This window comes from Schistocerca cancellata, chromosome 2, assembly GCF_023864275.1.
Source record: "Schistocerca cancellata isolate TAMUIC-IGC-003103 chromosome 2, iqSchCanc2.1, whole genome shotgun sequence".
Taxonomy (NCBI): Eukaryota; Metazoa; Arthropoda; class Insecta; order Orthoptera; family Acrididae; genus Schistocerca; species Schistocerca cancellata.
The window spans coordinates 1,043,075,949-1,043,102,498 of NC_064627.1; the positions used below are offsets into that span (position 1 = coordinate 1,043,075,949).

At 44.8% G+C, this 26,550-nt stretch overlaps 1 protein-coding gene across 1 annotated transcript in view; it reads right to left on the reverse strand.

Annotated features, from left to right (window-relative positions):
* Positions 1-26,550, reverse strand: part of LOC126163022 (rab3 GTPase-activating protein catalytic subunit) — a 477,254-nt gene that overhangs the window by 19,101 nt on the left and 431,603 nt on the right. The window contains exons 10-12 of the mRNA XM_049919892.1: positions 19,934-20,241; positions 10,032-10,131; positions 2,467-2,792 (exon numbers count right to left, since the gene is read on the reverse strand). Of these exons, the coding sequence (XP_049775849.1) occupies positions 2,467-2,792; positions 10,032-10,131; positions 19,934-20,241 (734 nt within the window). The remainder of the gene's footprint in view (positions 1-2,466; positions 2,793-10,031; positions 10,132-19,933; positions 20,242-26,550) is intronic.

The window sequence follows — 26,550 nt, forward strand, 5'->3', positions numbered from 1 at the left end:
CAAACTATTATCTCCTTAAGCTGGCTTCTCCGACCCCAGGTTCCCTACCTCAAATTGTTCAGTGGAACATCCTCTATGTCCTGTTAAATTTTTGCACGCTCTTACGGAAACACCCTATAGATTACTACGTGCGGAAAAACTAATGATCTACTACACCCAGGACAGGACATCAGTTAATTATGCAGGGTATTTCACAATTTGTATTACAGGATTCATAAATAAAGTTTTCATGAGGAACCCATGTCCAGAAATGTACCGTTTGGAAGTAAAGTAAGTTTGAAACTCCGATCACTTTCAGCTCTCACGTTTCATGTTACGTACACAGTTAGGCAATGAGTTCTGATCTGTGTGCTCTACAGGAGACAACGATTACCATACTCATCATTGGGTTTCCTTTTACGTGACGAAGAAAATCCTCTTCAGTGAATGTAGGGCATCTATGGCGCAAAACATTCAACCCTCCTAGTTGCGAACACACCCGCTCCTCGGAATTGTAGCTGAAGTCACAATCATAACAGTGACTGGCGACGACGCCCTCATATCAGTTTGTGTGCGTTCTGTGATGCAGGAGATTTGGATGCTATCCAATGTTAAGACGTATTTTACATCTCCGAACTGCAGTAGCCTCATGTGCGATGATCGCCATGGAGGGGTGGGGAGCCGTTCTTCTAGTTGTGAGGATGGCTTTTGGCTCTCCCATTCAGGCCTTGAGGAGACCACTGGTAGAATAAGGGAGCTGCAGCAAGACATACGGCGTCCATGTGTAAACTCTTTGCTGTTCCAACGAACTTGAACAGCTACAGGTATGAACTCTCGTCTGCAGGCACAGCCGGGCGTTCACCCACGATGTCCATGTCCTGCAGGTGTCGCTGGCTGTCGACCTCTGACTGTCGCAAAGTGACGCTGTGCTGTGGCACACAGTCTGGGTGGGAGCATTCTCGGTCTAAGGTGCTGAGACAGCGGCTGGCGGTTAGATGTCAATGTAGCTGCGTACACGTCCACACCATCAATGGGTTTGTAAATGATTAGCGTTGCAATTGTCTGTGACAGGTAGAATGGCGACCAGAATACATACACTGTTCACAACCTTTATGTACTCTCCCAGGCTTGGTAAAGCCTGGGAGAGTACATAAAGGTTGTGAACAGTGTCAGATGTTGTGTGAGCACTGTGAAGGACAACGAGATAAGGCGTACTCGTCTGAGACAGCATCATCAGCACTTTACAAAAATTTGAAGGGAATGTCATTGTGAGTCTCCATTTGGCCACCTGGTCAAATCATTTAATATCCAGATTTTTGGGTCATTTGGATGTGACAGCTGGCCAATGGTGAACAACATGGGAATATGACAGGCATAATCATCATCTAGGTTCTAGTCAACCACGTCTGACCACTCCGAGGGAGGATCGCTGTATTGTGTACCGAGCTTATCTTCAGGTCCGCACCTTTCATTTGAGAACAAATGATGGTCTCTCAACAATATTAAGTCTATTGACGCACCATAGCAGCAGCAGCCAGACTAGGAAATTAGCATCGCATGTGTAGGACGTTAACACCACAGGACAAACGGCCAGACTTGGAGTGGTGCCATGACAGCAAAACACGGACTGTTGATGAAGGTCATTGCACTGTGTTCAGTGGTTGTGCACTATTCTGGATGACCACTGTCAACATGGGAAGAGGTCCCATATTTCCAATGTTAACGAGAGAAATAGCGGTTTTATTCCTAGCATCACATTGTGGGGAGTGATGAGTATGACATCAAGTCATGGGTAATAATGATTGACGGGACTCTGCTGGCAGAACAGTATGTCATGGACATGCTGTACCCTCAAGAATTACCTTTCATGCAACAACAGTGTTTTTAACAAAACAACGCTCATCCACACATGCCAAGAGTGCTTACTTACTATCTACACAGTGCTGACTCACTTCCATGGACTGCAACATCCGTGAATCTGGCCCCAAAGGAACAGACGTGAGATCAGCTGTGATGACAACTCTGTGCCAGTGCAGATGTCCAAGATGTCACGGACCAGTTACAACGGTTGTGGACCATACAGACACAGGAGTGAATACAACAGTTTTATGACATTTTTCCCAACCAAATCAGTGCATGCATCCAGACAGAGGTGGTTGATTGGTTGATTGTCATACTAATAAATGGACTCATAGTGTTAAGTTCTTTGTAAATTTGGCTCGATTTTGTGATCACTGAAACAACAGCACAAACCTGTTGGTCCGTGAAGATTCATTTCGGTACCTGCTCCTCTTCTAGAGGCTTATATTTTTTTCAGTTTATAAAGAATAAAAATGGTCCAAGTACTGAACCCTGAGGCACTCGTTTTGTGACTGGTAGAACCTGAGCGGAGGTCTTACTCCGGTATGTAACCTAAATCGCAATCCAGCAAAGGCAATGCGTTTTAGAGAAGCGTGTGACACGCGTAACAGTTGGTAGTGTACGGACCTCGTAGTCGCGGACGTCGACGCACGGCGCGCGCGACAGACGCTCGGCGCGCCGCCCCAGCGAGGCGAGCAGCGGCGGCAGGCGCGGCAGCGGCGGCTGCTGGGCGGCGCGCGACAGCAGCGCCACGGCGGCGGCGTGCGACAGCGGTGCCAGCAGCAGCCGCCCCACGTCGGCGGGCCGCGCCGCCTCCAGCCAGTGCAGCACCTTCTCCGCCTCGCGCGTGTCGTCGAACAGCCGCTTCTGCCGGCGCGCCGGCACCGGCTTGGCCGCCTCCCACGCCTCCACCCACGGGTTGCCCTTCAGCTGCATGCGCACGCTCAGGCAGCCTGGCCACAACAACAGGGTGGTGGTCTCAACGACGAGCAAATTACAAACCGTAAGATGACGACGTTGCGCTGACAACACATGGAGGATGCGCAGGCAAATAAGACAGACAGATGAAGACCATGTGGCCAAACTGTCATTACAATATACACTACTGGCCATTAAAATTGCTACACCACGATGATGACGTGCTACAGACGCGAAATTTAACCGACAGGAAGAAGATGCGATGATATGCAAATGATTAGCTTTTCAGAACATTCACACAAGGTTGGCGCCGCTGGCGACACCTACAACGTGCTGACATGAGGAAAGTTTCCAAACGATTTCTCATACACAAACAGCAGTTGACCGGCGTTAACTGGTGAAACGTTGTTGTGATGCCTCATGTAAGAAGGAGAAATGCGTACCATCACGTTTGCGACTTTGATAAAGGTCGGATTGTAGCCTATCGCGATTGCGGTTTATCGTATCGCGACACTGCTGCTCGCGTTGGTCGAGATCCAATGACTGTTAGCAGAATATGAAATTGGTGGGTTCAGTAGGCTAATACGGAACGCCGTGCTGGATCCCAACGGCCTCGTATCACTAGCAGTCGAGATGACAGGCATCTTATCCGCATGGCTGTAACGGATTGTGCAGCCACGTCTCGATCCGTGAGTCAACAGATTGGGACGTTTGCAAGACAACAACCATCTGCACGAACAGTTCGACCACGTTCGCAGCGGCATGGACTATCAGCTCGGAGACCATGGCTGCGATTACCCTTGACGCTGCATCACAGACAGGAGCGCCTGCGATGGTGTACTCAACGACGAACCTGGGTGCACGAATGGCAAAACGTCATTTTTCGGATGAATCCAGGTTCTGTTTACAGCATCATGATGGTCGCATCCGTGTTAGGCGACATCGCGGTGAACGCACATTGGAAGCATGTATTCGTCATCGCCATATTGGCGTATCACCCGGTGTGATGCTATGGGGTGCCATTGTTGCACGTCTCGGTCACCTCTTGTTCGCACTGACGGCACTCTGAACAGTGGACGTTACATTTCAGATGTGTTACGACCCGTGGCTCTACCCTTCATTCGATCCCTGCTAAACCCTACATTTCAGCAGGATAATGCACGGCCCGCATCTCGTGGTCGTGCGGTAGAGTTCTCGCTTCCCACGCCCGGGTTCCCGGGTTCGATTCCCGGCGGGGTCAGGGATTTTCTCTGCCTCGTGATGGCTGGGTGTTGTGTGCTGTCCTTAGGTTAGTTAGGTTTAAGTAGTTCTAAGTTCTAGGGGACTGATGACCATAGATGTTAAGTCCCATAGTGCTCAGAGCCATTTGAACCGTTTGATTTGATAATGCACGACCGCATGTTGCAGGTCCTGTACGGGCCTTTCTGGATACAATGATGGCCGAGCAACTGGCTCGTCACAATACGCCAGTCACTACTCTTGATGAACTGTGGTATCGTGTTGAAGCTGCATGGGCAGCTGTACCTGTACACGCCATCCAAGCTGTGTTTGACTCAATGCCCAGGCGTATCAAGGCCGTTATTACGGTCAGAGGTGGTTGTTCTGGGTACTGATTTCTCAGGATCTATGCACCCAAATTGCGTGAAAATGTAATCACATGTCAGTTCTCGTATAATATATTTGTCCAATGAATACCCGTTTATCATCTGCATTTCTTCTTGGTGTAGCAATTTTAATGGCCAGTAGTGTAACATAACAATTATTATCATAAATCATACTTTATCGGTTTTCCAGCCGCGTCATTTTGAATAAGCATTCGAGTTTCCGAAGCCTGCCTCTGCCATGGTCAGCAGGAGCGAAAACAACTGAATTTAACAAGGCAGTAGTGTGGACAGATCATTCATATACACAATAAATAAATAGGATAGTCCAAAGGTACTCCTTCTGCGACTGGTGGATTTTACTCCTGAAAACGATAGCGAGTGCTTTGTCTGAAGTGACGTGGCTAGAAAATTGTGAAGATTTTATTGAAGCATGCCACCACAACAGTCTCCAAGGACACAATTATCATCACGTTTTCAATTAAACATGAAACCAGTGAGCCTATAATATGGATAGTAATGAACTTCAGCAAAGCATTGACATCGCCAGCTTTGACATAACGATCACAAAAAAATGAGACAGTTAAAATTTTGATAAACTGTGCTTCGAAAGCTACTTGAAAAACAGACACCAAGGTCTTCTCTGTGGGAATAAAAAGTCGCGCCTTGGAAGCATGTTCTCTTATGAGTGCCGCAGGGGTCAATACCGTATACACTATTGCTTTCCTCGTCTCTTCTGTTCTCTTGCGCGAATATAGTTTCTATACCGACGACGTCCGCCTTTACCTCAGTGCCCCCCCTCCCCCCCGGGCCACGATACCTTGACAACGTAAAGAGGGAGGCAGAGACAACGAAGCTGAGCGTCACCGAAAAAAGTCTCCATGACGTCTGCAGCCTGTCACAGGTTCGGACTACACTACTGAAGTGTGAGAAACCGCCTTTGCGCTCTCCCTCCGTACCGACCACACTTACCGTGGTTTCTTGCTACCCCAGAATTGCTTGTGTAAATGGGTGCCTTTCGCATTCACAGTGATTTTCGACCAAGCCAATATTTTTGTGAGAATTTTCCTAACTTCTAGATCTGCACCCAGACGATATTCCTGTCTCACGTGAAGCATTCTGACGAATGCACAGGTTACAGTCTGACACCTGTCGTTGTGGACACCTGTCGTTTTAGATACAGGGTGTTTCACAAAGAATATATGTATTTTGAACGCATATATTCATTAAACTTTAAGACATACGAATGTGAAACTTAACACATATATTTACGAACCTCTCGAGTTCAGATTACAGATGTTCAGTGTGTCCTCCATCAGCGACACGAACAATATCACATCGATATTCAAATTCCTCACATACTCGGGCAAGCATCTCCTTCGTCATTGATGTTATGGTGGTACGGATTCATTTCTTCAACTCTTCCAGGTTTTATGGGAGTGGTGGTACATAAACCTTGTCTTTAACGAAACCCCGCAGGAAGAAGTCAGAGGGTGTCAAATCTGGTGACCGTGGAGCGCAGCTGAGACATGCTAACTCGCCAGCTCCTTGACGACCAATCCAACTTTCCGGTAGAGTTTCATTCAGATATTCACGCACTTGGCGACTCCCGTAAGGGAGGCGCTCAGTCTTGTCGAAAAATGAAGTTGTCTTCGTGCAGCCTCGGAAACAACCAGTTTTGTAACATAGCGAGATACTGCTGACCGTTAACCGTGTTTCCATCATACAAGAATGGGCTGTAAACAGATGATCGTGATATCGCATAAAACACACTGACTTTGGGCGAATCTCGTGCACGTTCAATGGCTTCATGTGGGTTCTGTAGGCCCCAAATTCGAACACTGTGTTTGTTTACCTGACCACTAACATGGAAAGTCGCTTCATCACTTAACACGATGTCTTGTGCGAAAGTGTTATCATTGTCAATAGCATCAAGAATCTCGTTACAAAATGCCACACGTTTGCGTTTGTCATCAGGACGGAGAGCTTGTAACAGCTGTAACCTGTACGGCTTCGTAACCAAACTACGTCTCAAAACACGCCAAATTGTTGTTGCAGGCAGCTGTAACTCCCGACTGTCAAGACGAGTTGAGTTTGAAGGACTACGTTTGAAAGCAGTTTGAATTCGTGCAAGATTGTCTTCAGGAACACGAGGGCGGCCAGGACTCTTCCTCTTCCTTTACATGCATATCCTATACCCAGAAACTGTCAATACCATCTGCGAATGTTCCACCCATTCGGAGGATCAATTTGGTATCTCAACCTGAAACGTCTTTGCACTGTAATCACGGAATTGCACTTCGAAAACTCGAGAACACAAAATGATTTCTGCTGCGGAGCAGCCATTTTAAACATATGACAGTTGCCAAGCAAAACAGAAGACAACTAACATCTAGCGGCTATTAATATAAACTAGACTATGAATTCGTTTCTCAAATAGCCAAGCCAAAGAGCAGCGATCGATATTTTGGACAAAATAATATTTTGTAATACGTATATTCTTTTTGAAACACTCTGTATTTATAAAAAAAAAAAAAGCACCTTCAACCCTCCTCACCTACTGCTCTGTACTTGTAGATGTGGCTCTGTTTTTGTAAAGGGTATCATGTTTGCCTGTACTTTAAAGAGGAAAGTATATTTTCATTCAAATTTGCAATGTAGTATCGGCTGTATTAATAACTCTCAAAACAAGAGCATATTATACGAGGGTGATTGAAATGAAAACCTCAAGTACTTATAATTATAAAAATGAGGAAATTCAGAAAAACTACAGATATCTAATTATTTTACTCACTCGTCATGACGTGTGATAAACGCATTCCACTGCTTCGAAAGTGCATGAAACCTCTTTTCGGTTTTGAATCTCGTGCACCGCGGTTTCCACCTCTTTATCACTTGTGAAATGCTTGCCTTCCAGCGCTTCTTCCAGTCGTCCGAACAAATGAAAGTCGGTGGAGACGGGGGCTAGGTCTGGTGAGTACGGCAGGTATTCGGGACAACAGAATTTCAAATCCTGTATTGTTGGTACGATTGAGGGGGCAGTATAGGCACGAGCACTGTCTTCTTGCAACAAAACAAGGCCATTCCAAAGTCCACGTCGCTTACTCCCCAGTGTAGGGCGGGGATGATTTCGTAGCAGATCGATCAGGGATTACTGGTCACTGTCAATGATCTGCTCACGGTGTTGCCTAGTGCAGTGATCTATGCAGACAGTACAATGTGTTCCTCATGATATTTCTCATGCTCGTTAAAACCTGCTTTCCATTAGATCGTTTAAAACAGGGTGCTAGCACTAACAGGCAAGCTGGGTGACTGATTAATGGGCTGAGGAGACGGCTACGCAAACATTTACGAAACGTTCTCACACTCGCACATAGAACTGACTCTGGACGCAGACAGATGGGGTACACAGATTTTGTACTGTGTGTGTGTGTGTGTGTGTGTGTGTGTGTGTGTGTGTGTGTGTGTGTGGAGGGGGGGGGAGGGGGGAGGTGAATATGAAACTAATACCATTAGGGGGGGGGGAGGGAAGGGAAAGGAAAGGAACTAATTCCATCAGCTGCATCTGGAGGAGTTTATGCGGAATCAGCGGCGACTAGTGAAAATGTATGCCGGACCCAGACTCGAAACTGCGCAACCCGGAAACATTGTTTGTCGCATTCGTAGAACTACTGCTAATGTTTAAAAATGTCATTCGGAGGGAAAAATGCATGTGGTATACAAATAGAATAGCTAATTCTAGGGATAAAATTAAATCATCATGATCAGTCGTGAAAGAAGTGTCTGGCCAGCAGCACAAGGACTAAGCCATGAAGTCAATATGTAGTACAATTTTTTGTTACTGATTATTCAGTATTTTAACATTCACTATCTTCATATAACAGGTTAATTAAATAAAAATACAGTTTCTACAATGATTCAATAACCCTCTTAGAAAATGGCTTTCGAGGACTATGTGAAGTACACGTCGGTGATACTGACACAAGGAAGTCTGAAACAATAATCAAAGCGCTGAAGACCAAGGATCCTCATGGATGTGATGGGGTATCTAGCAAGCTTCTACAGCACTTCCATGTAACGCTCTAAAATTACCGCTCTTGCCTCTAGAAAGGGAGTGAGCACGGCTTTTTTTGCCGGTTGTTGAGGCGGATTTTTTAGTTTTGACAGAGAGCTAAGTCGCCATTACTTGCTAGAGCTTTTCATTATGGGTTAGTGACAGTACGCCCAGGTTTCAACTTTCGCAACAATTCTGTCCATAACTCCATTATCTTCGACCTGGATATGGCACAAAAGATCCTCACAATCATCGGCCTGACGATGTTTCAGTTCAGAAGTCACCTGACGTGGAACCCATCTTGCACACACATTACTGACTCTCAGCACATCATGGAGAATATTGTCTTCTGAACCAAAACTAGCAGCGAAAACTGTGGCTATTTCGTCTACATTAATTCGCCTGTTTTCCATTCCAGCCTCTTTCAATGCGGCAGCGTTTTTGTTTGTCATCGGGATGTGTTCGTGCGCGGAGCGTCTTCCACAAAGGTTACGATTCTTTTTTATCCTTTCCAAGCGTACACTTGCTTGCAAGGACAAACACTAAACTGTGTTTTCATCCAGCAATGCAGTTACACAGGTTTAACAGGTTCACTGCTCACAAATCGTATTACAGATCGCTGCTGCAACACGGTGTAGGTCCACCGCGACGAAGACATTTTCATTGGCAAGAGTTCCTATTCTTTCCGCGGCGCATCAACGGGCTGCCGACTACTGGTCAGTGCTGGAAACAGAAAGGTAACTTCTGCCAACTTTTGGGAACTGAATTTCACTTTTAAGATTTTCATTTGAATCACCCTCGCACATTTTGTTTTATTTTATTTTAGGAACAATGTTTGTGTATTTTAATAATGCTCACTGTTGATAGCATCAGTGCACCGTGCCAGATCACTTTTGTCGTGACAGGCGAGACAATGAAATAAGGATAAAGAAAACAATGAAAGATCCGGCAGTCGGTTAGCTGCTGACGATGAGGATGGTGAATATCTTTGAAAGCGTGAATTTTAACTCACAGATAATACGCCTAAAAAAATAAAAAAATGTTCAAATGGCTCTAAGCACTATGGGACTTAACTTCTGAGGTCAGCAGTCCCCTAGAACACATCCATGCCCGAGGCAGGATTCGAGCCGGCGACCGTAGCGGTCGCGCGGTTCCAGACTGTAGAGCCTAGAACCGGTCGGCCACTCCGGCCGCAATGCGCCTTGAACACCGAGAAAATTTTACACCACATCTCAACAACATGTGGAAACCTTAACCTTCCTCTACGAGTTGCCCTACGTTATAATGCTTACAGTAAAAAATATAGTGGCCGCGCGGTTTGAGGCGCCATGTCACCGATTGGGCGGCCGCTCCCGCCGGAGGTTCGAGTCCTCTCGGGCACGGGTGTGTGTGTGTGTGTATGTGTGTGTGTGTGTGTGTGTGTGTGTGTGTGTGTGTGTTTTGTTCTTAGCGTAAGTTAGTTTAAGTAGTGTGTAAGTCTAGGGACCGATGACCTCAGCAATTTGGTCAATTAGGAATTCACAAACATTTGAACATTTGAATTAAAACTTATAGCAGTGTGTTCTGCACAGCAAACACGATTACTCGCAGAGCAAACCGCGATTTCTGAAGCAGCCTACCTTTCTTCTGACCAAATTCATCCACACCGTCCTCTTCCTTCCAGTCTGGAGGCGAGTACCAGCGGATGAAGTCCTCCAGGACCGCTCCAGGATTGGCTGCCTGAAGCAATGCAAAAACAGTCAGTGGAATTATGTACTATATGATCAAGGAAATGGGACCTGCATAGGTCGAAAGAACCAGACGTTGTTAAAGTTTCTGAGGAAGCATTAACCAACGAATGGCTAGAATAGGAGAAAGGTATGTAGTGTAAGAGGAATGGTTAGCTATGAGACATGAAATAGTGAAAGCAGCAGAGGATCGAGTAGGTAAAAAGACGAGAGCTACTTGAAATCCTTGGATTACACAGGAGATATTGAATTTAACCGATGATAGGAGCAAATATAAAAATGAGGCAAATAAAGGAGGCGAAATGGAATAAAAACGTCTAAACAATGAGAATGACGGGAGTGCAGAGTGCTATGCAGGAATGGCCACAGAACAATTGTAAGGATTTAGAAGCATACATCACTAGGGGAAAGATAAATACCGTCTACAGGAAAATTAACGAAGCCTTTGGAGAAAAGAGAAGCAGCTGTGTCAGTGTCAATAGGTCAGATGGTAAACCAGCCCTAAGAAAAGAAGGGAAAGTTGAAAAGTGGAAGGAGTATATAGAGGGTCTATACAAGGGAGAGGAATTTGAAGCAATATTGTAGAAATGGAAGAGAACGTAGACGAAGATGAAATGGGGGATATGATATTACGAGAAGACTTTGACAGGGCACTGAAAAATCTAAGTCGAAACAAGGCCCCGGGAGTAATGACATTCAGTCAGAACTACTGATAGCCTTGGGCGAGCAAGCCATGACAAAATTTTTCCACCTGGTGTGTAAGATGTATGAGACGGGCGAAATACCTCAGACTTCAAGAAGAATATAATAATTCCAATTCCGAAGAAATCTGGTGCTGTCATGTGTGAATATTACCGAAATATCGGTTAAATAAGTCATGGTTGCAAAATGCTAACACGAATTATTTACAGCAGAATGGAAAAACTGGTAGAAGCCGACCTCGGGGAAGATCAGTTTAGATCCCGGAGGTACGTAGGAACACGCTAGGCAATACTGACTCTACGACTTTTCTTAGAAGATAGGGTTAAGGAAACGCAAAGCTACGTTTATAGCATTTGGAGGTTTAGAGAAAGCTTTTCACAATGCTGACTGGAATAATCTCTTTGAAATTCCCAAGGTAGCAGGAGTAAAACAAAGGGAGCGACAGGCTACTTACAACTTGACAGAAACCAGACGGCAGTTACAAGGGTCTAGGAGCAAGAGAGGAAAGCAGTGGTTGAGAAAAGAGTGAAATAAGGTTGCAGTCTATTGCCGATATTATTCAAACTATAGATGGGCAAGAAGTAAAGGAAACAAAGAAAATTTTGGAGTAGAAATTAAAGTTCGGGGAGAAGAAATAAAAGCTTTGAGGTTTGCCAAGACAGCAAAGGACTTGGAGGATTAGTTGAACGGAATGTACAATGTCTTGAAAGGAGAACATAAGATAAACATCAACTAAAGCAAAACAAGGCTAATGGAATGTAGTCGAATGAAATCAGGTGATGCCGACAGAATTAGATTAAAAAGCGAGAGACTTGAAGTAGTTGATGAGTTTTGTTATTTGGGCAGCATAGTAACTGATGATCGCGAAAGTAGAGAGGATATAAAAAGTGGAGCTGGCAATGGCAAAAAAAGCGCTTCTGAAGGAGAGGAATTCGTTAACACTGGGTGAAGATTTAAGTGTTACATCTGTATGACTTTTTTGAAAGTATTTGTATGGTGTGTACCACGTATGGCAGTGAAATGTGGATGATAAACTATTTAGAGAAAAGAAAGGAAGCTTTTGAAATGTGGTGCTACAGAAGAATGGTGAAGATTATATGGTTAGATCACGTAACTAATGAGGAGGTACCGAGCAGAATTGGGGTGAAAACTAATTTATGCTATAGCTTGAGTAGGAGGAGGATCGGTTCATAGGACACATTCTGAGACATCAAGGGAACCACCAATTTACAACTGGAAGGAAATGTAACGGTATAAACTGTAGAGGAAGACCAGGAGATGAATATAATACGCAGATTCAGAAGAATGTCAGTTCCGGCAGTTAGTCGGAAATGAAGAGGCTTGCACACCGCACATTAGTATGGAGAGCTACATCATTATGGTTGACTGGCACATACTATTCATTTGTCCAAACGTTTCTTAATTCGATTTTCAATCTTCATCACATTCATTTTTTAAAGCTATAAAAAAATGGCTCTGAGCACTATGGGACTTAAAATCTATGGTCATCAGTCCCCTAGAACTTAGAACTACTTAAACCTAACTAACCTAAGGACATCACACAACACCCAGTCATCCCCGCCGGGAATCGAACCCGGGAACCCTGGCGCGGGAAGCAAGGACGCTACCGTACGACCACGAGCTGCGGACAGCTATACAACTTCACGCGTTTCAGTTTAAGCCCTCATCAGAAATGCATTAAAAGGGTTTCGATAGATTATACATCGTAAGGTTCCCAAAAACGGGCGCCCACATGCAACGTCCCATTCTCCCATCTGTAACGCTCATTCTGTATTTTTACATACTCTTCCGTTTTCTCAAAGTTATCAAATATTGTCCAACACTGTTGAAGGGTACAAACATGGGCACCTTCCAGTCTTTTACGCAGTAGAGAAAGACACAGTCATGCCGTCGTCACCTAGATCAGATAAGAAACCTTTCATTGGTGGAAAACCAGAGGTAAGACCAAACAGAGACCTGTTTTTGTAACTCCTATGCTGCAACGATTAGATAGGTACTAGTTCCAAAAGTGCATATGGTGCCGTCTGCTGCGTCACATAAAGAAAGGGACCAAGCAACCTTGTAAAATGAGGCCTGTCGCTTCGAAGACTTGCTGGAAGGACATTTCAGCACATACACATAAGCTACCTTGTTTTTTTTTTCAGAATGCATCATTCGTAAAAGACATTTGAATTATTACATCCCTAAGTCACTGTAAACTACCGAGTCGGCCCCCACTGCAGACTTTCTCCTGCAAAAATTTGCGGTGTACGACTTCGCAGCAGGTAGGGAGCTACTGGTGTCAGCTCGCCAAACTCACGGCTATGGAGACATCACTTGTGAATGCGCTTTCCGATTACATAGATCTGCGACCAGCATAATTTCAAATAATGGACTGATACATGAACCATGGACCTCGCCGTGGTGGGGTGTCTTGCGCCCCTCAAACAGCCATCCGTACCATAACGGCAGCCACAACAGAGGGCACCTGTGCAGAGGGCAGACAAACCTGTGGCTCCTCAGAAGATACAAAAGCCTTTTCAGCAGTTGCCTGGGCAACAGTCCGGATTATTGAGTGATCTGGCCTCGTAAAATCAACCAAAATAGCCTCGGTGTGCTGATACTGGGAACGGATAAAGCATGGGAAACTACATCCCTTATTTTTCCTAAACACGTGCAGCTCTTCTGTATGGTTAAATGATGATGGTATCTCCTTGGGTAAAATATTCTGGAGGTAAAACAGTTATGCATTCGGATCTACGTGCGGGGACTACTCAGGAGAATGTCGTCATCAGAAAAAACAAAATCGGTGTTCTCCAGCTCGGAGCTGAATTTTTAGATCCATTACTAGCGCAGGTAGTTTAGAAAATTTAAAAAGGGAAATAAAGGGTAGTTTGGAAGTTAGATGTACTGTGGGTTAGCGAAGTTCGGTGGCTTGACGAACAAGGCTTCTCGTCAGGTGAGTACAGGATCATTAATATAAAAGTCAACAGAGGTAATGCAGAAGCACATCTTATAATGAATAAGAATATAGGAATGCGGGTAAGCCACTATGAGCATCTAAATAAATGCATTATCGTAGCCAAGACAGGCATTAAGCAAACAGCCACCACGGTAGTAAAAGATAATACACTGAAGAGCTAAAGAACTGGTGCGCCTGCCCAATATCGCATAGGTACCCCGCGAGCACGCAGAAGTGCCACAACAAGACGTGGCATGGACTCGACCAGTGTCCCAAGTAGTGCTAGAGGGAAATGACACCATGAATCCTGCAGGGCTTTTCATAAATCAGTAAGGGTACGAGAGGGTGGAGATCTCTTCTGAACAGCACGTTGCAAGGCATCGCAGATATGCTCAATAATGTTCACGTCTGGGGAGTTTGGTGGGCAGAAGAGTGTTCCTGGAGCCACTCTGTAGCATTTATGAACGTGTGGAGTGTCGCACTGTCCTGCTGGAACTGCCCAATTTTATCGGAATGCGCAATGGACATGAATGGATGCAGGCGATCAGACAGGGTTCTAATGTACGAGTCATCTGTCCGAATCGTATTAGCGGTCCCATGTCACCACAGCTACACACGTCCCACACCATTACACAGCCTCCACCAGCTTGAACAGTCCCCTGCTGGCATGCAGGGACCATGAATTCATGAGGTTGCCTCCACACTCGTACACGTCCATCCGCTCGATACAATTTGAAACGAGATTCGTCCGATCAGGCAACATGTTCCCAGTCCAATGCTGGTGTTGACAGGCCCAGGTGAGGCGTAAAGCTTTGTGCCGTGCAGTCATCAATGGTACACGAGTGATTCTTCGGCTCCGAAAGCCCATGTCGATGATGTTTCATTGGACGCTTCGCATGCTGTCATTTGCTGATGGCCCAGCACTGAAATCTGCAACAATTTCCAGAAGTGTTGCACTTCAGTCACGTTCAACGATTCTCTTCAGTCGTCGTTGGTTCCCGGCCGCAGCGATGTCGGAGATGATGTTTTACGGATTTCTGATACTCACTATACACTCGTGAAATGGTCGTACGGGACAATATCCACTTCATCTCTACCTCGGAGATGCTCGTGCGTTAACTATAACATCACGTTCAAACTCACTTAAATCTTGATGATAACCTGCCATTGTAGCAGCAGTAACCGATCTAACACCTGCGCCAGAACCTTGTTGTGTTATGTAGGTGTTGGCGACCGCAACGTCGTATTCTCCCTGTTTACACATCTCTGTATTTGAATATGCATACCTATACCAGTTTCTTTGGCGCTTCTGTGTAGTCAGCCACCTCCGCAGATGATGAAGAGACTGAAAGAATATACGATGAGATAAAACGAATTATTCAGATAGTTAAGGGAGAGAAAAATTTAATTGTGTGGAGTGACTGGAATTTGGTAGTAAGAATAGGAACAAAAAGAAAAATAGCAGATTATGAACGGCTGGAAAGTAATGAAAAAGGAAGCCACCTGGCAGATTTTTCACAGAGCATAATTTAATCATCGTTAACACTTGCTTTAAGAATTATGAAAACGACTGTACATGTGGAAGAGACCTGGAGACACTGGAAGGTTTCAGATTGCATGTGTAACGGTACGACAGAGATTTCTAAACCAAGTTTTAAGCTGTAAGGCATTCCAGGGGCTGATGTGGACTCTGACCACAATTTAGTGGTTATGAATTGTACATTAAATCTGCAAAACGGTAGGAAATTTAGGAGACAGGACCTGGATAAGTTGAAAGAACCACAGCTTGTTGAGAGTTCCACAGGAAGCATTAGGCAAAGATTGACAGAAAGAGGAGAAAGAAATGCAGTAGAAGACGAATGGGTAGCTTTGAGAAATAGACTATTGAAAGCAGCAGAGGATTAAATAGGTAAAAAGACAAGGCCTTGCAGAAATCTTTGGATATCAAAAGAAATATTGAATTTATAAATGGAGAAAATATTACATTTCAGCAACTGAAGCAGACGAAAGGGAATACAAACGCATAAAAATTGTAAGTGACAGAAAGCGTAAAGTGACTAGGAAGGAATGATTTGATGGAATTCTACAGAAGCATTTGTAACTACCGGAAAGATAGATACGTGCTACAGGAAAATAATTGAGTTCTTTGGAGATAAAAGAAACATCTGTATGAATATCAAGACATCAGATGGAGAACCAGTGCTAAACAAAGAAGGGAAAGCTGAAACTTGCGAGAAATATTTGGAAGGACTATACATGGAAAATGTACTTCAAGGCAGTTCTATAGAAAGGGAAGAGGAAGTAGATGAAGACGATGGGAGATATGACACTGCGAGATGAATTTGACAGAGCACTGAAAAACTCAAGTCGAAACGAGGCCCCGGGAATATGCAACATTCCGTTAGAACTACTGAAAGCCTTGGGAGATAGAGCCGTAGAAGAAATATTCCAACTAGTATGCAAGTTGTATTAGACACGGGATATACTCCCAGACTGTAAGGGGATGTAATAACTCCAATTCAGAAGAAAGCAGGTGCTGATAGGTATGAACATTACCGAACAATTAGTTTAGTAAGTCATGGTTGCGAAATACTGACACGACTTATTTACAGAAGAATGAAAAAACTGGTAGAATCCGACCTCAGGGGAGATCAGTTTGGGTTCTGCAGAAACATGCGAGGCGATACTGATCCTACGACTTGTCTTAGGTGATAGGTTAAGGGAAGGCAAATCTACATTTACAGACTTTGTTAACTTGGAGAAAGCTTTTGGCAGTGTTGAGATGGAATACACCCCCTTAGGTGTGAGATTTCGGACATTCCCTTCTTAAACGATGCCTACAGTATAAGATCCACACACACCCCTACGCACCAAACTTCAAGTTTCTGTCTTTATAGGTATGGGCTGGGCGATTTTGAGTCAGTCTGTCAGGATATTGCCTTTTATACAGGGTGAGCCATTTACAACTGTTTGTCGGAATATTCGGCGAAATACACATCGCATTAAAAAAAAGTGGCCATAAACGTTGTTCTCCTCCAAGAGGGACATTCATTAACATAACGCTCGACCCCCTGCACGACCCCCGGGGGCAGGACGGGGGTGGCTTTGTACTCTTAAATACGAAACCCTATTTTTTATTGGATATTTGGATTCTCCATGAGAAAATATGTAACTTTTGTATGAAACATTTCTTTCATTTCATGATAGACGGCGCCATAGTCGGCACACATGAATATAGGGTAACAATTGCTGCAAAACGGTAACACCTCACAAAAATACACATCCGATTAGGAAAATCAAAGTACATTATTTGATATTTGGGAAAATGCTATCATGTGACACCTTCTACCCTCCTGCAATGCATTCTTAGACTACATTTCGCGTTACCCAGGAACAACGACTTGGAGGTAGTAGTAATGGGTTCCCTTCGGGGTGCCTGATTTTGGTGAGTCCCCTTGCCTCGCATGATCTGGGGGTGCTTGATTACTGTGAGTCCCCTTGCCCCTCACAACTGTTTCAGGGCAGCAGTTGTTCGATGCCTGTTGTTTCTAATATGGCTCTGAGCACTATGGGACTCAACTACTGTGGTCATAAGTCCCCTAGAACTTAGAACTACTTAAACCTAACTAACCTAAGGACAGCACACAACACCCAGCCATCACGAGGCAGAGAAAATCCCTGACCCCGCCGGGAATCGAACCCGGGAATGTTTCTAATATGCATTGCAACTCTGTGTCTGAATGACAATCAGACATGTATTAGTGTCTCTGTGCTAATTTCGCACATTCATTGCGAATTTGCTGCCACGTATCTTCGGGGGTTGTTGGTACATACATTTAACTCTCTCTTTTAGCCAATCCCACAGGAAAAAATTGGCAGAAGTCAAATCAGGTGGACGTGTGGGCCACGTTTGAGGACCTCCTCGTGCAATGTATCGACCCGGATGGTTTCGATTCAAAACTTCTCGAGCTAGTGGTGAATAATGCGCTGGACATCCATCCTGCTGAAACCATTTATCCAGTCTCGTTTGAAGTGGAACGTCGTCCATTAGTATGGGTAAAACATTATCCACAATGTCGCCGTACATTTGACCAGTTAGACTACCTTCTACGATGAATGGGCCAGTTACCTTTGTATCTAAAATACCTAACCAAATGCTGACACTCCATGAGCGTTGATGTTCAACTTGCCTTACCCAATGAGGATTCTCCACTGACCAATAATGCATATTTTGTCGATTCAGTTGACCACGATTCGTAAAATTTGATTCATCGGAGGAAAGTATCTGTGAAATGAAACTATCATTGACTGCCAGTTGTTCCTGTATCCAGTTGCAGAAATTCAGGCGATTGTGAAAACCATCATCGTCATGCAGTTCTTGGTGCACCGATAAATGAAATGGATACCATTGGTGTGCATGCAGTATGCGTAGTGCACTTCTTTGCGAATTTCCTAAACCTCGCTCAGTTTGCAGAGAACTGATGTGAGGAGTTGCGGCAACCGCAGCTAAAGCATCCACTGCGTTAATTTCGTTTGTCACAGGCCGTGGTCGGACTCTTTCTCTAGGTTTAATACTTCCTGTTTGCGTAAACAGGTGAACAATACTGCGAACATTCCTATCGCGGAGCAAAAACCTCTGACGAGCTTCGTCAGCATTTCTATGAGCCTCAAAGTACGCGGTAATGTTGTCGACCCTCTCTGCAGTAGTTACCGTCGTGGAACAACTGGGACGAGATGTGTACAGTTCGAATCATTTAAGACACATGTACAGTCTGACCACGGACTGCCGGCCGCGGTGGTCTAGCGGTTCTGGCGCTGCAGTCCGGAACCGCGGGACTGCTACGGTCGCAGGTTCGAATCCTGCCTCGGGCATGGGTGTGTGTGATGTCCTTAGGTTAGTTAGGTTTAAGTAGTTCTAAGTTCTAGGGGACTTATGACCTAAGATGTTGAGTCCCATAGTGCTCAGAGCCATTTGAACCATTTGAACCACGGACTGAGCGCATGATCGCGGTCTGTGCGTCATTCGATCGTGGAAGGTCTCACTTGATAGCATTATCAAAAATATGAAAAAAGTACTTCGATTGGCCCAGTCGGTTGTGCATTTGTTTGAGATAGTACCGTTTTGTAACAATTGCCACCTTATTTCCACATTTGCCGATTACAGCACCACCTATCATGAAACGAAAGAAATGTTTCACACAAAAATTACATATTTTTTCATGGAGAATCCAAATCCTCAATAGAAAATAGGGGTTCCTATTTAGGATTTCGAAGTCACTCCCGACCCCAGGTTTGGTGGAGGAGAGTAGAACGTTATGTCAATGGATGTCCGTCTTCGAGGCGAACAACATTTTTTTGTAATCCGATGTGTATTTCGCCAAATATTCCGACAAACAGTTTCAAGTGCCTCACTTGTATACAGAGAATATGCTTAAAAAACGATACGATTGGATTGATTTGGGGGAAGAGACCAAACAGCGAGGTCATCAGTCTCATTGGATTATGGAAGGATGGGGGTGGAAGTCGGCCGTGCCCTGTCAAAGGAACCATCCCGGCATTTGCCCGGAGTGATTTAGGGAAATCACGGAAAACCTCAATCAGGATGACCGGACGCGGGATTGAACCGTCGTCCTCCCGAATGCGAGTCCAGTGTGAAACCATACGACAAATGAATAGATAAAAGAATGTGCAGCACTGCACTCACTGATGCTATACTAACGTTGAAAATCAGCATTATGAACTGGGGTATTGCACATTATGTAGAATACGTGCAGAGTATGTAGAATGTCTCTGTTGGTAACGCTAATTCTGGACGTTGGTACAGCACGAAGGAGTGCAGTGTCTGCAAATTTTATGACTGACGATGTAATTTATAATACTAAGTGACGACAGTGATAAATCCATGGATTTTATTATCTGACTGATTTCATATCCCTTAGTATGAAGGTGTAAACGTTTATATGAACCTGATGATGGTCTGGGGCCGAAACTCGTTCTCCCATAGAGAAGTTTTATAAGCAGGTCTTGGTTGTAAATCAGGAGGATCCTGGAACATTTACGAGCTGTGGGGCGCCACTTCTTAACACGAATATCGCGCTGCGGGGCGCCACCTGCATCACGCGGGCCCCACCTTGAAGCACTCCATGTCGGAGAGCAGGGCGGCGCTCATGATGCGCGCGCGCAGCTGGGCGGCGCGCTCGTCGGTGCCCAGCTGGACGAGCACGTCCTCGTCCTCCTGCTGCTGGTCCTCCGTCTTGGGCGTGTGCTGCTGCGTCACCGGCACGTACAGCGGCTCGCCCGTGCGCAGCAGCCGCAGCTGCGGGTGGCGCGACAGCCGGCCCGCGGGGCGGTTCCACAGCGAGTGGCGCGGCCGGTCGCCGCCGCCCCCGCCGCCAGCGGGCGCGTCCGCCGAGCAGTCGAAGAACTCCTCGTCCGACTCTGAAAGAGAGCCGACAGAGCGCACCCGTGCGGTACACGCCACAAAAAATGTACACTCCACAACGCAGTTAAAGGGTCACTTTTGCAAAATCCCATAACTGTCTCCTTTCGCGACGCGCAAGTCTGAATTTATGCTCAAAGCTGCCTACGAACTAGGAATGTCGATGTTCTCAAAAACATCGGACCTCCGATATATCTATATTTAAAAACATTTCTTTATCAGCCCTCGATGTATCGAAAAAATTATCGATATATCGACGGCCAGAATGACGACGTACTGGTCTGTAAAAACATCGGCTGCACATTGTAAATATACTGCCAGTTTCAGAGCTGTATATTTAAGTATTGATTTGTTAATAGAAAATCTTTACAACCCAAACTAGCAATCTGATTATCCCACTCAGAGCAGGAACTGAAAGTAAAACGACGCACGTTCACGCTTGGCGATAGCCACTTTGCTAACAATGGTAATTGCGGATTAGTGACACAATAAAAGGCGTCCGATGGGTCCGCCACATATCGGATTTGTCCGCAACACTTCGTGTCGACTTCCCTATTTTTTTTCATTTCTGCAAACGCCTGCGACCTAGCAGTTGTAGTGTCAAAATTGACTCAAATGGTTCAAACGGCTCTGAGCACTATGGGACTTAACATCTGAGGTCATCAGTCCCCTAGAACTTAGAACTACTTAAACCTAACTAACCTAAGGAAATCACACACATCCATGCCCGAGGCAGGATTCGAACCTGCGACCGCAGCAGTAGCGCGGTTCCGGACTGAAGCGCCGAGAACCGCTCGCCCACAGAGACCAGGCGTGTCAAAATTGCGTGGTGAAGTTAAACGCTACATTTTCTGTTGGTGGCGTCGAGCGTCCATTACATCAGCATTTCCTCTCCGACGCCCCCGCCCACCGCAAAGACCACTCTCGTCATTTAGATTTTGTTCATTTTCAGCAACTGTCTTTGAAGACCGCCGATGTGAAGAAATAGCGCACTAGTTGCGTTAAAAATTGTTTTTTACCGCAAGTGGTCTGCTATTTCTTCAAATTGGATATATTGACATTCCATTCACGACCCCCCCCCCCCCTCTCCCCGCAGTGCAATCGTACTACTTCTTTGGGTCTAGCAAAGTGGTTATCGCCAAGAGTGAACGTGCATCGTTTTCCTTTCAATTCCTGCTTTGAGGGGGATAAGCATGTTGTTAGTTTGAGGTTTTACAGATTTTCTATTAATAAATTAATACTTAAATATACAGCTCTGACACTGGCAGTATATTTACAAAGTGTAGCCGATATTTTTACAGGCCAGTACGTCGATATTCTTCCTGTCGATATATCGATAATTTTTTTCGATCCACCTAGGCCTGATAAAGAAATCTTTTTAAATATAGATATATCGGAGGCCTCACACAGTCATACAGAAAGACTGGACGTGAGGAAAGCTCAAAAAGTAGTAAGACTCCTTTACACACTGAAAATAAAATTATCTTCTACAAACATTGTCAAAAGAACAACTTCAAATATTTAAAAAACTGTGAAAAAAATATAATTTAAAATGAAAATACCAGGAATCGATACTGCCATTTCGATATCGATGCATCGGGAAAATATCGCCAATATATGAAGATTTTTTTTGCAAAAAGTATCCATATATCCATATTTTGTCATTACACCTATGAGAAAATCTCTGAAACAACCGGTTTTTGTTTATATCGTTTTTTCCCCATACCACTTTAACCTGATTGTTAAAAAAAATGGCTCTGAGCACTATGGGACTTAACATCTGTGGCCATCAGTCCCCTAGAACTTAGAACTACTTAAACCTAACTAACCTAAGGACAGCACACAACACCCAGCCATCACGAGGCAGAGAAAATCCCTGACCCCGCCGGGAATCGAACCCGGGAACCCGGGCGTGGGAAGCGAGAACGCTACCGCACGACCACGAGATGCGGGCCCTGATTGTTAAAACCGCTCAAAGTAACCGGTTTCTGAGACAAGCTATTTTCGCTTTTTTATTCCTTTTATTTACTACATTAAACATAAAAATCTAACAAAGATTGAACATTTTTGACTCACACAGTATCGAGACACAAACAACAATTATACAGGCAAATAAAAAAAATTAAAAAAGCTTCGAACATTCACCGTCCTCCGTTTTTCTCAAAAAGCGCCAACTGGCGGAATATTACGAAAAATTTATAGTATTGTTCTACTGATTTTAATTCTTTCAAACTGTTCAAAAATCATGCTGCAAACGGGGATCACAACACTATTAGGGCATTAAGAATAGTCAGTGCCGAAAGAGGAACTGTCACTTTGAACTACTCTGTTTTCCGTGTTACTCTGTCCGTTTTCAAGGACTACAAGCGGATAAAGGCATAGTATGTAGACACAGGCAGCAACTGATCTACGTTCTGTTTTTATCGCCTACTGTGAATGATTGTTGTTAACTTTTTAATGTATTCCTGTTACTATCCTTTCCTTCCTCTATTCTATTTCATACAAATGACGCACAAACCTTTAATGTTTTAAACCAAATGAAGCGTTGTACTACGTTGCCACTTGAGTTCGTAAAAATATTTCCAGACTATGGCTGGTGCCATTCTGCAGTACAACGGATATCCGGAGGCGACAGCGAGGCACTACACTATAGACCAGGTGGGGCAAGTCCTGCACACTGCACGTACACGCATACCTTAAGCCACAACACACAGAAACAGCAACAGTAGTGTCTCAGCTAAGCGGTACCAGTCCTTACGCCATGTGGCTGTTGCTCGTACCCGTTGACGTTGTTGTTAAAATAGCACTGATCGCTTTTTCCGTTTTCTGTAATGACTTAATATTTCAAACCGATGTAAATTTCAGCAGTAAAAATTACTCCTTTTTTAAAAAAAGTTTTATGTACAAACGAGAAATTTTACCACTGCTGCTACGGCTAATTGCTATTTCCATTTTTTACTCCGTTATTAGTAAAAAAATAAAAAAGCACCTGTTGTAACCGAAACCAAGGAAATACATAAACGTACCGGTTATTCAGAACTAAAACACCAGTACCGCGTTTAACGGGAGGTTTACTATCTTTTGGTTAAAAAAATCGTTTTTTTTAATTGCACTTTTGGATCCGTAAAAGTGCTTAGAATCCACCCCTGAAACGGTTTTCCGAATACGTAACGGAAATGTTTGTTATTCGCGGTTGAACAAAAAAATGCACCTGCCTGAAATCGGCCTTTTTCATGCACCAGTTTTTTGCTTTCGGAGGACGAGTTATTGTACCGGTGCTTGGGAGGAAACACAAAATTAAAATGACAGTTTGAATGCGTGTGTTTGGAAGTTACCCCCCAAGCGTTTGCATTCTAGTGCGAAGACTGTGAGATGGCGACTTTACTGGCAGTGAGCAGCTTCAACGAAGGATATTCAGCAATTCTGAAGACCATGAAGACGATGGACGTCACCCTGAGACTCTATTCGAGGCAGTTCGCCAAGCATTCGGACGACCACCGGATTCAAGCGGCCGAAAACCGCTTGTCACCTGCCGTACGAGCGGCTCTGGAGCAGTGCAGGATGGCCCAGATCGAGCAGAACGCCCTCTATGAGGAAGAGGAAGGACTAGTTTATGGACCCGGAACAGCAGATTGAACGTAAGTTACATAATATTGCATTTATATGCAGTCAAAACTTCAAACGCTTTTTTCTCGAAATGACTTTTCTTTATCGCGCGGAATGATAAGTTCAAATCTACAGAACCGATTCGCATGATTCTTTGTTTCCGACGAAGCTAACTAAATTGTCTAGAAGATGTACCACTTTTATTCCGATCCATCAACTATAAATATTTTTACTTGGCCGATGAAGTCCAAAAATCGATGAAAAAACATTTTTTTTCAAATGGCCGCCATTTTGTTTCCTATGGTCCAACTAACTTAAGCGAGGTACAATTCCTAAAGAATCTTCTGTACTTCGCTAACTTCACCTCAATTTTCATTTCAGACGAGCCGGCTGACCTGTGACATCCCGCGCGTGGAGGTCTACATAGAAATTTTGTTTCGTTCCGACGGCACTTCCACCTTTGTTCTTCGACATTTCCGGTTGAAAAAATTCCAGTTTGTAGAGGAAATATCAATAAACATTTTGACCAAATTTGACACTGATATCTATAACATATCCCGAGAAAAAAATTCTCAACGAACATGCTTTTTTCAGGCCAAAGATAGTAAACTTCCCCTTAACCGGTCGGTTTTTCACCTCGCTATTACGAATTTCGTCTCTAATGGTGCAAATACCTCACCCTCGGGCTCGACGTCGCTTTAAGCAGCAAGGTGTCCACATTTGTGAAAAAGGCCATGTCTCGTGTAAGCTGCATTAATGTCACACTGGCACCAAATTTTACCACAATAGTGCCCAACGTCACGGTGAACGCGTTGCGGCATGGGAGGGTCGCCACACTCTTCCTTACACATTTAACTACTTGTTCCGAATTCCCTGCGATGGAAGTAAGAACAGCGACGCACAGCGTACAGCGTTGGAATCACGCGCTTTTCTTAACCCAGGTCGATGAAAACAATTCAGACACACGGCCTCTCAGAATCGACACAGAAAGGCCTCAGGGTTGGGATAAAGGGTGCCAGTGAAACCACCACCTCTCCTGGTGGTCTTTGATTCCCACACGTTTCGCGATCGAAAACGAGGCTTCGCAGTACGATGTGCAACAGGAGGACGTTTTTGTCAATCTTTGACGCCAATGGAAGGCTGAAAAGTGTAAGCACCCTGAGCTGCCTCACATTTCGTCCTATGGTTTTTAACAATCCCTATTGGTTCCACTCTGTATTAACTAAACTAAACCTAACTCTGTCCAAACAGATCTCGGAAGCCCTAACGGTACTGACCGACTGCCGTGTCATCCTCAGCCTATAGGCGTCACCGGATATGGATATGGAGGGGCATGAGGTCAAGCACTCTGCTCTCCCAACCGGTGTCAGTTATCGTGACCGGAGCCAGTCAAGTCGCTCCTCAGTTTGTCTCACAAGGACGGAGTGCAGCTCGCTTGCCAATAGCGCTTGGCAGACCGGATGGTTACCCATCCAACTGCTAGCCAAGCCCGACAGCGCTTAACTTCGGTGATCTGACGAGGACCGGTTTTACAACTACGGCAAGCAACTAAGGTGAGGAATTAAAATTCGTCGCTACGCGCGAAACGCAAAATTTTCAATTTTCTAAAAATAATTATGTATACCAGGGTAAAAATTGCGGTCGCACTGCATTTGAAAGGGGTCGTATCTCGTTAAATGCGACTGCACGCTGACGGTGACTTTAAGAGGAGGGCTGACTCGTCCGGGGGTGTCGGCTGCGTCGAATTTTGTCAAGAACGGTGTATGTCCATCAGACATTATGTCTGATCACTGTATCAAGCAGAAAGCTACAATTACCAGTCTTTGAACGCTGGTCCCTATTTTTACCGGAGCCGAGGTTGGAATCTTCCTGCACGTCAGTCAGGCGGCCTGAAGATGGCGTAATAAATCACAGAAACTGGTAGCCCAGTAAGATAACAGTGTCGAAACAGACCGCTCACAGGTGTTAGATTTTACATTCTGTTTTGTCAAGAACGTTCTGCTGCTCATCGCATGTAAACTGTCTTTTTCTTCTTCCTTGCATTTGTGCCTTGAGAATGGCAGGGTGTGCTCCTGTCGAAATATCGGCAGTATTCGACGACGTCACCCGGCAGCAAACCCGTAAGTTATTTGAACATTCAATTCGCCGGGAAAAGTTAAGGTCTCACAAGTGGTCCTTTAACCGTGTTGCGCAACGTATTTACTTACGTACGTGAACTACTGATAAATTAACCTCCGATGAGCTATTAAAAATAAACAAATGCTTGTAGCTTCCTGGCACTTGCGTGGTCTGAAAAAGAGAGACTTCGGATGTCGCTTTGCGTCAGTCAGCTCTCTGTTGCGTTATTTAGTGACTAAGTAGCGAGCGATTGACACAGACCGTGTTATTACTTCTCCCGCATGTTGCAAAGCACACTCTTTCATTCGCTTCCTGAAAGCAGGCGCAGTCACTGCCGCCGAGACTCTTCGTACACACTGTATCGTGCGTATGGGGATGGCGTTATGAATAACGCTGCTGTGTGGAGGTGGTGCAGAAAATTCGAGACTGGTCGCACAGACGTGCTTCATGAAAGTACGCGAGGACTGCATTCGGATGTGGCACATGAACTTGTTCGATACGTGCATGAAATTGTGTGCACAAGTAGTACCGAACTTTTTGAACATGTCCCTCAGATTTCAAGGACAACCTTCTTTTAAGTTGTC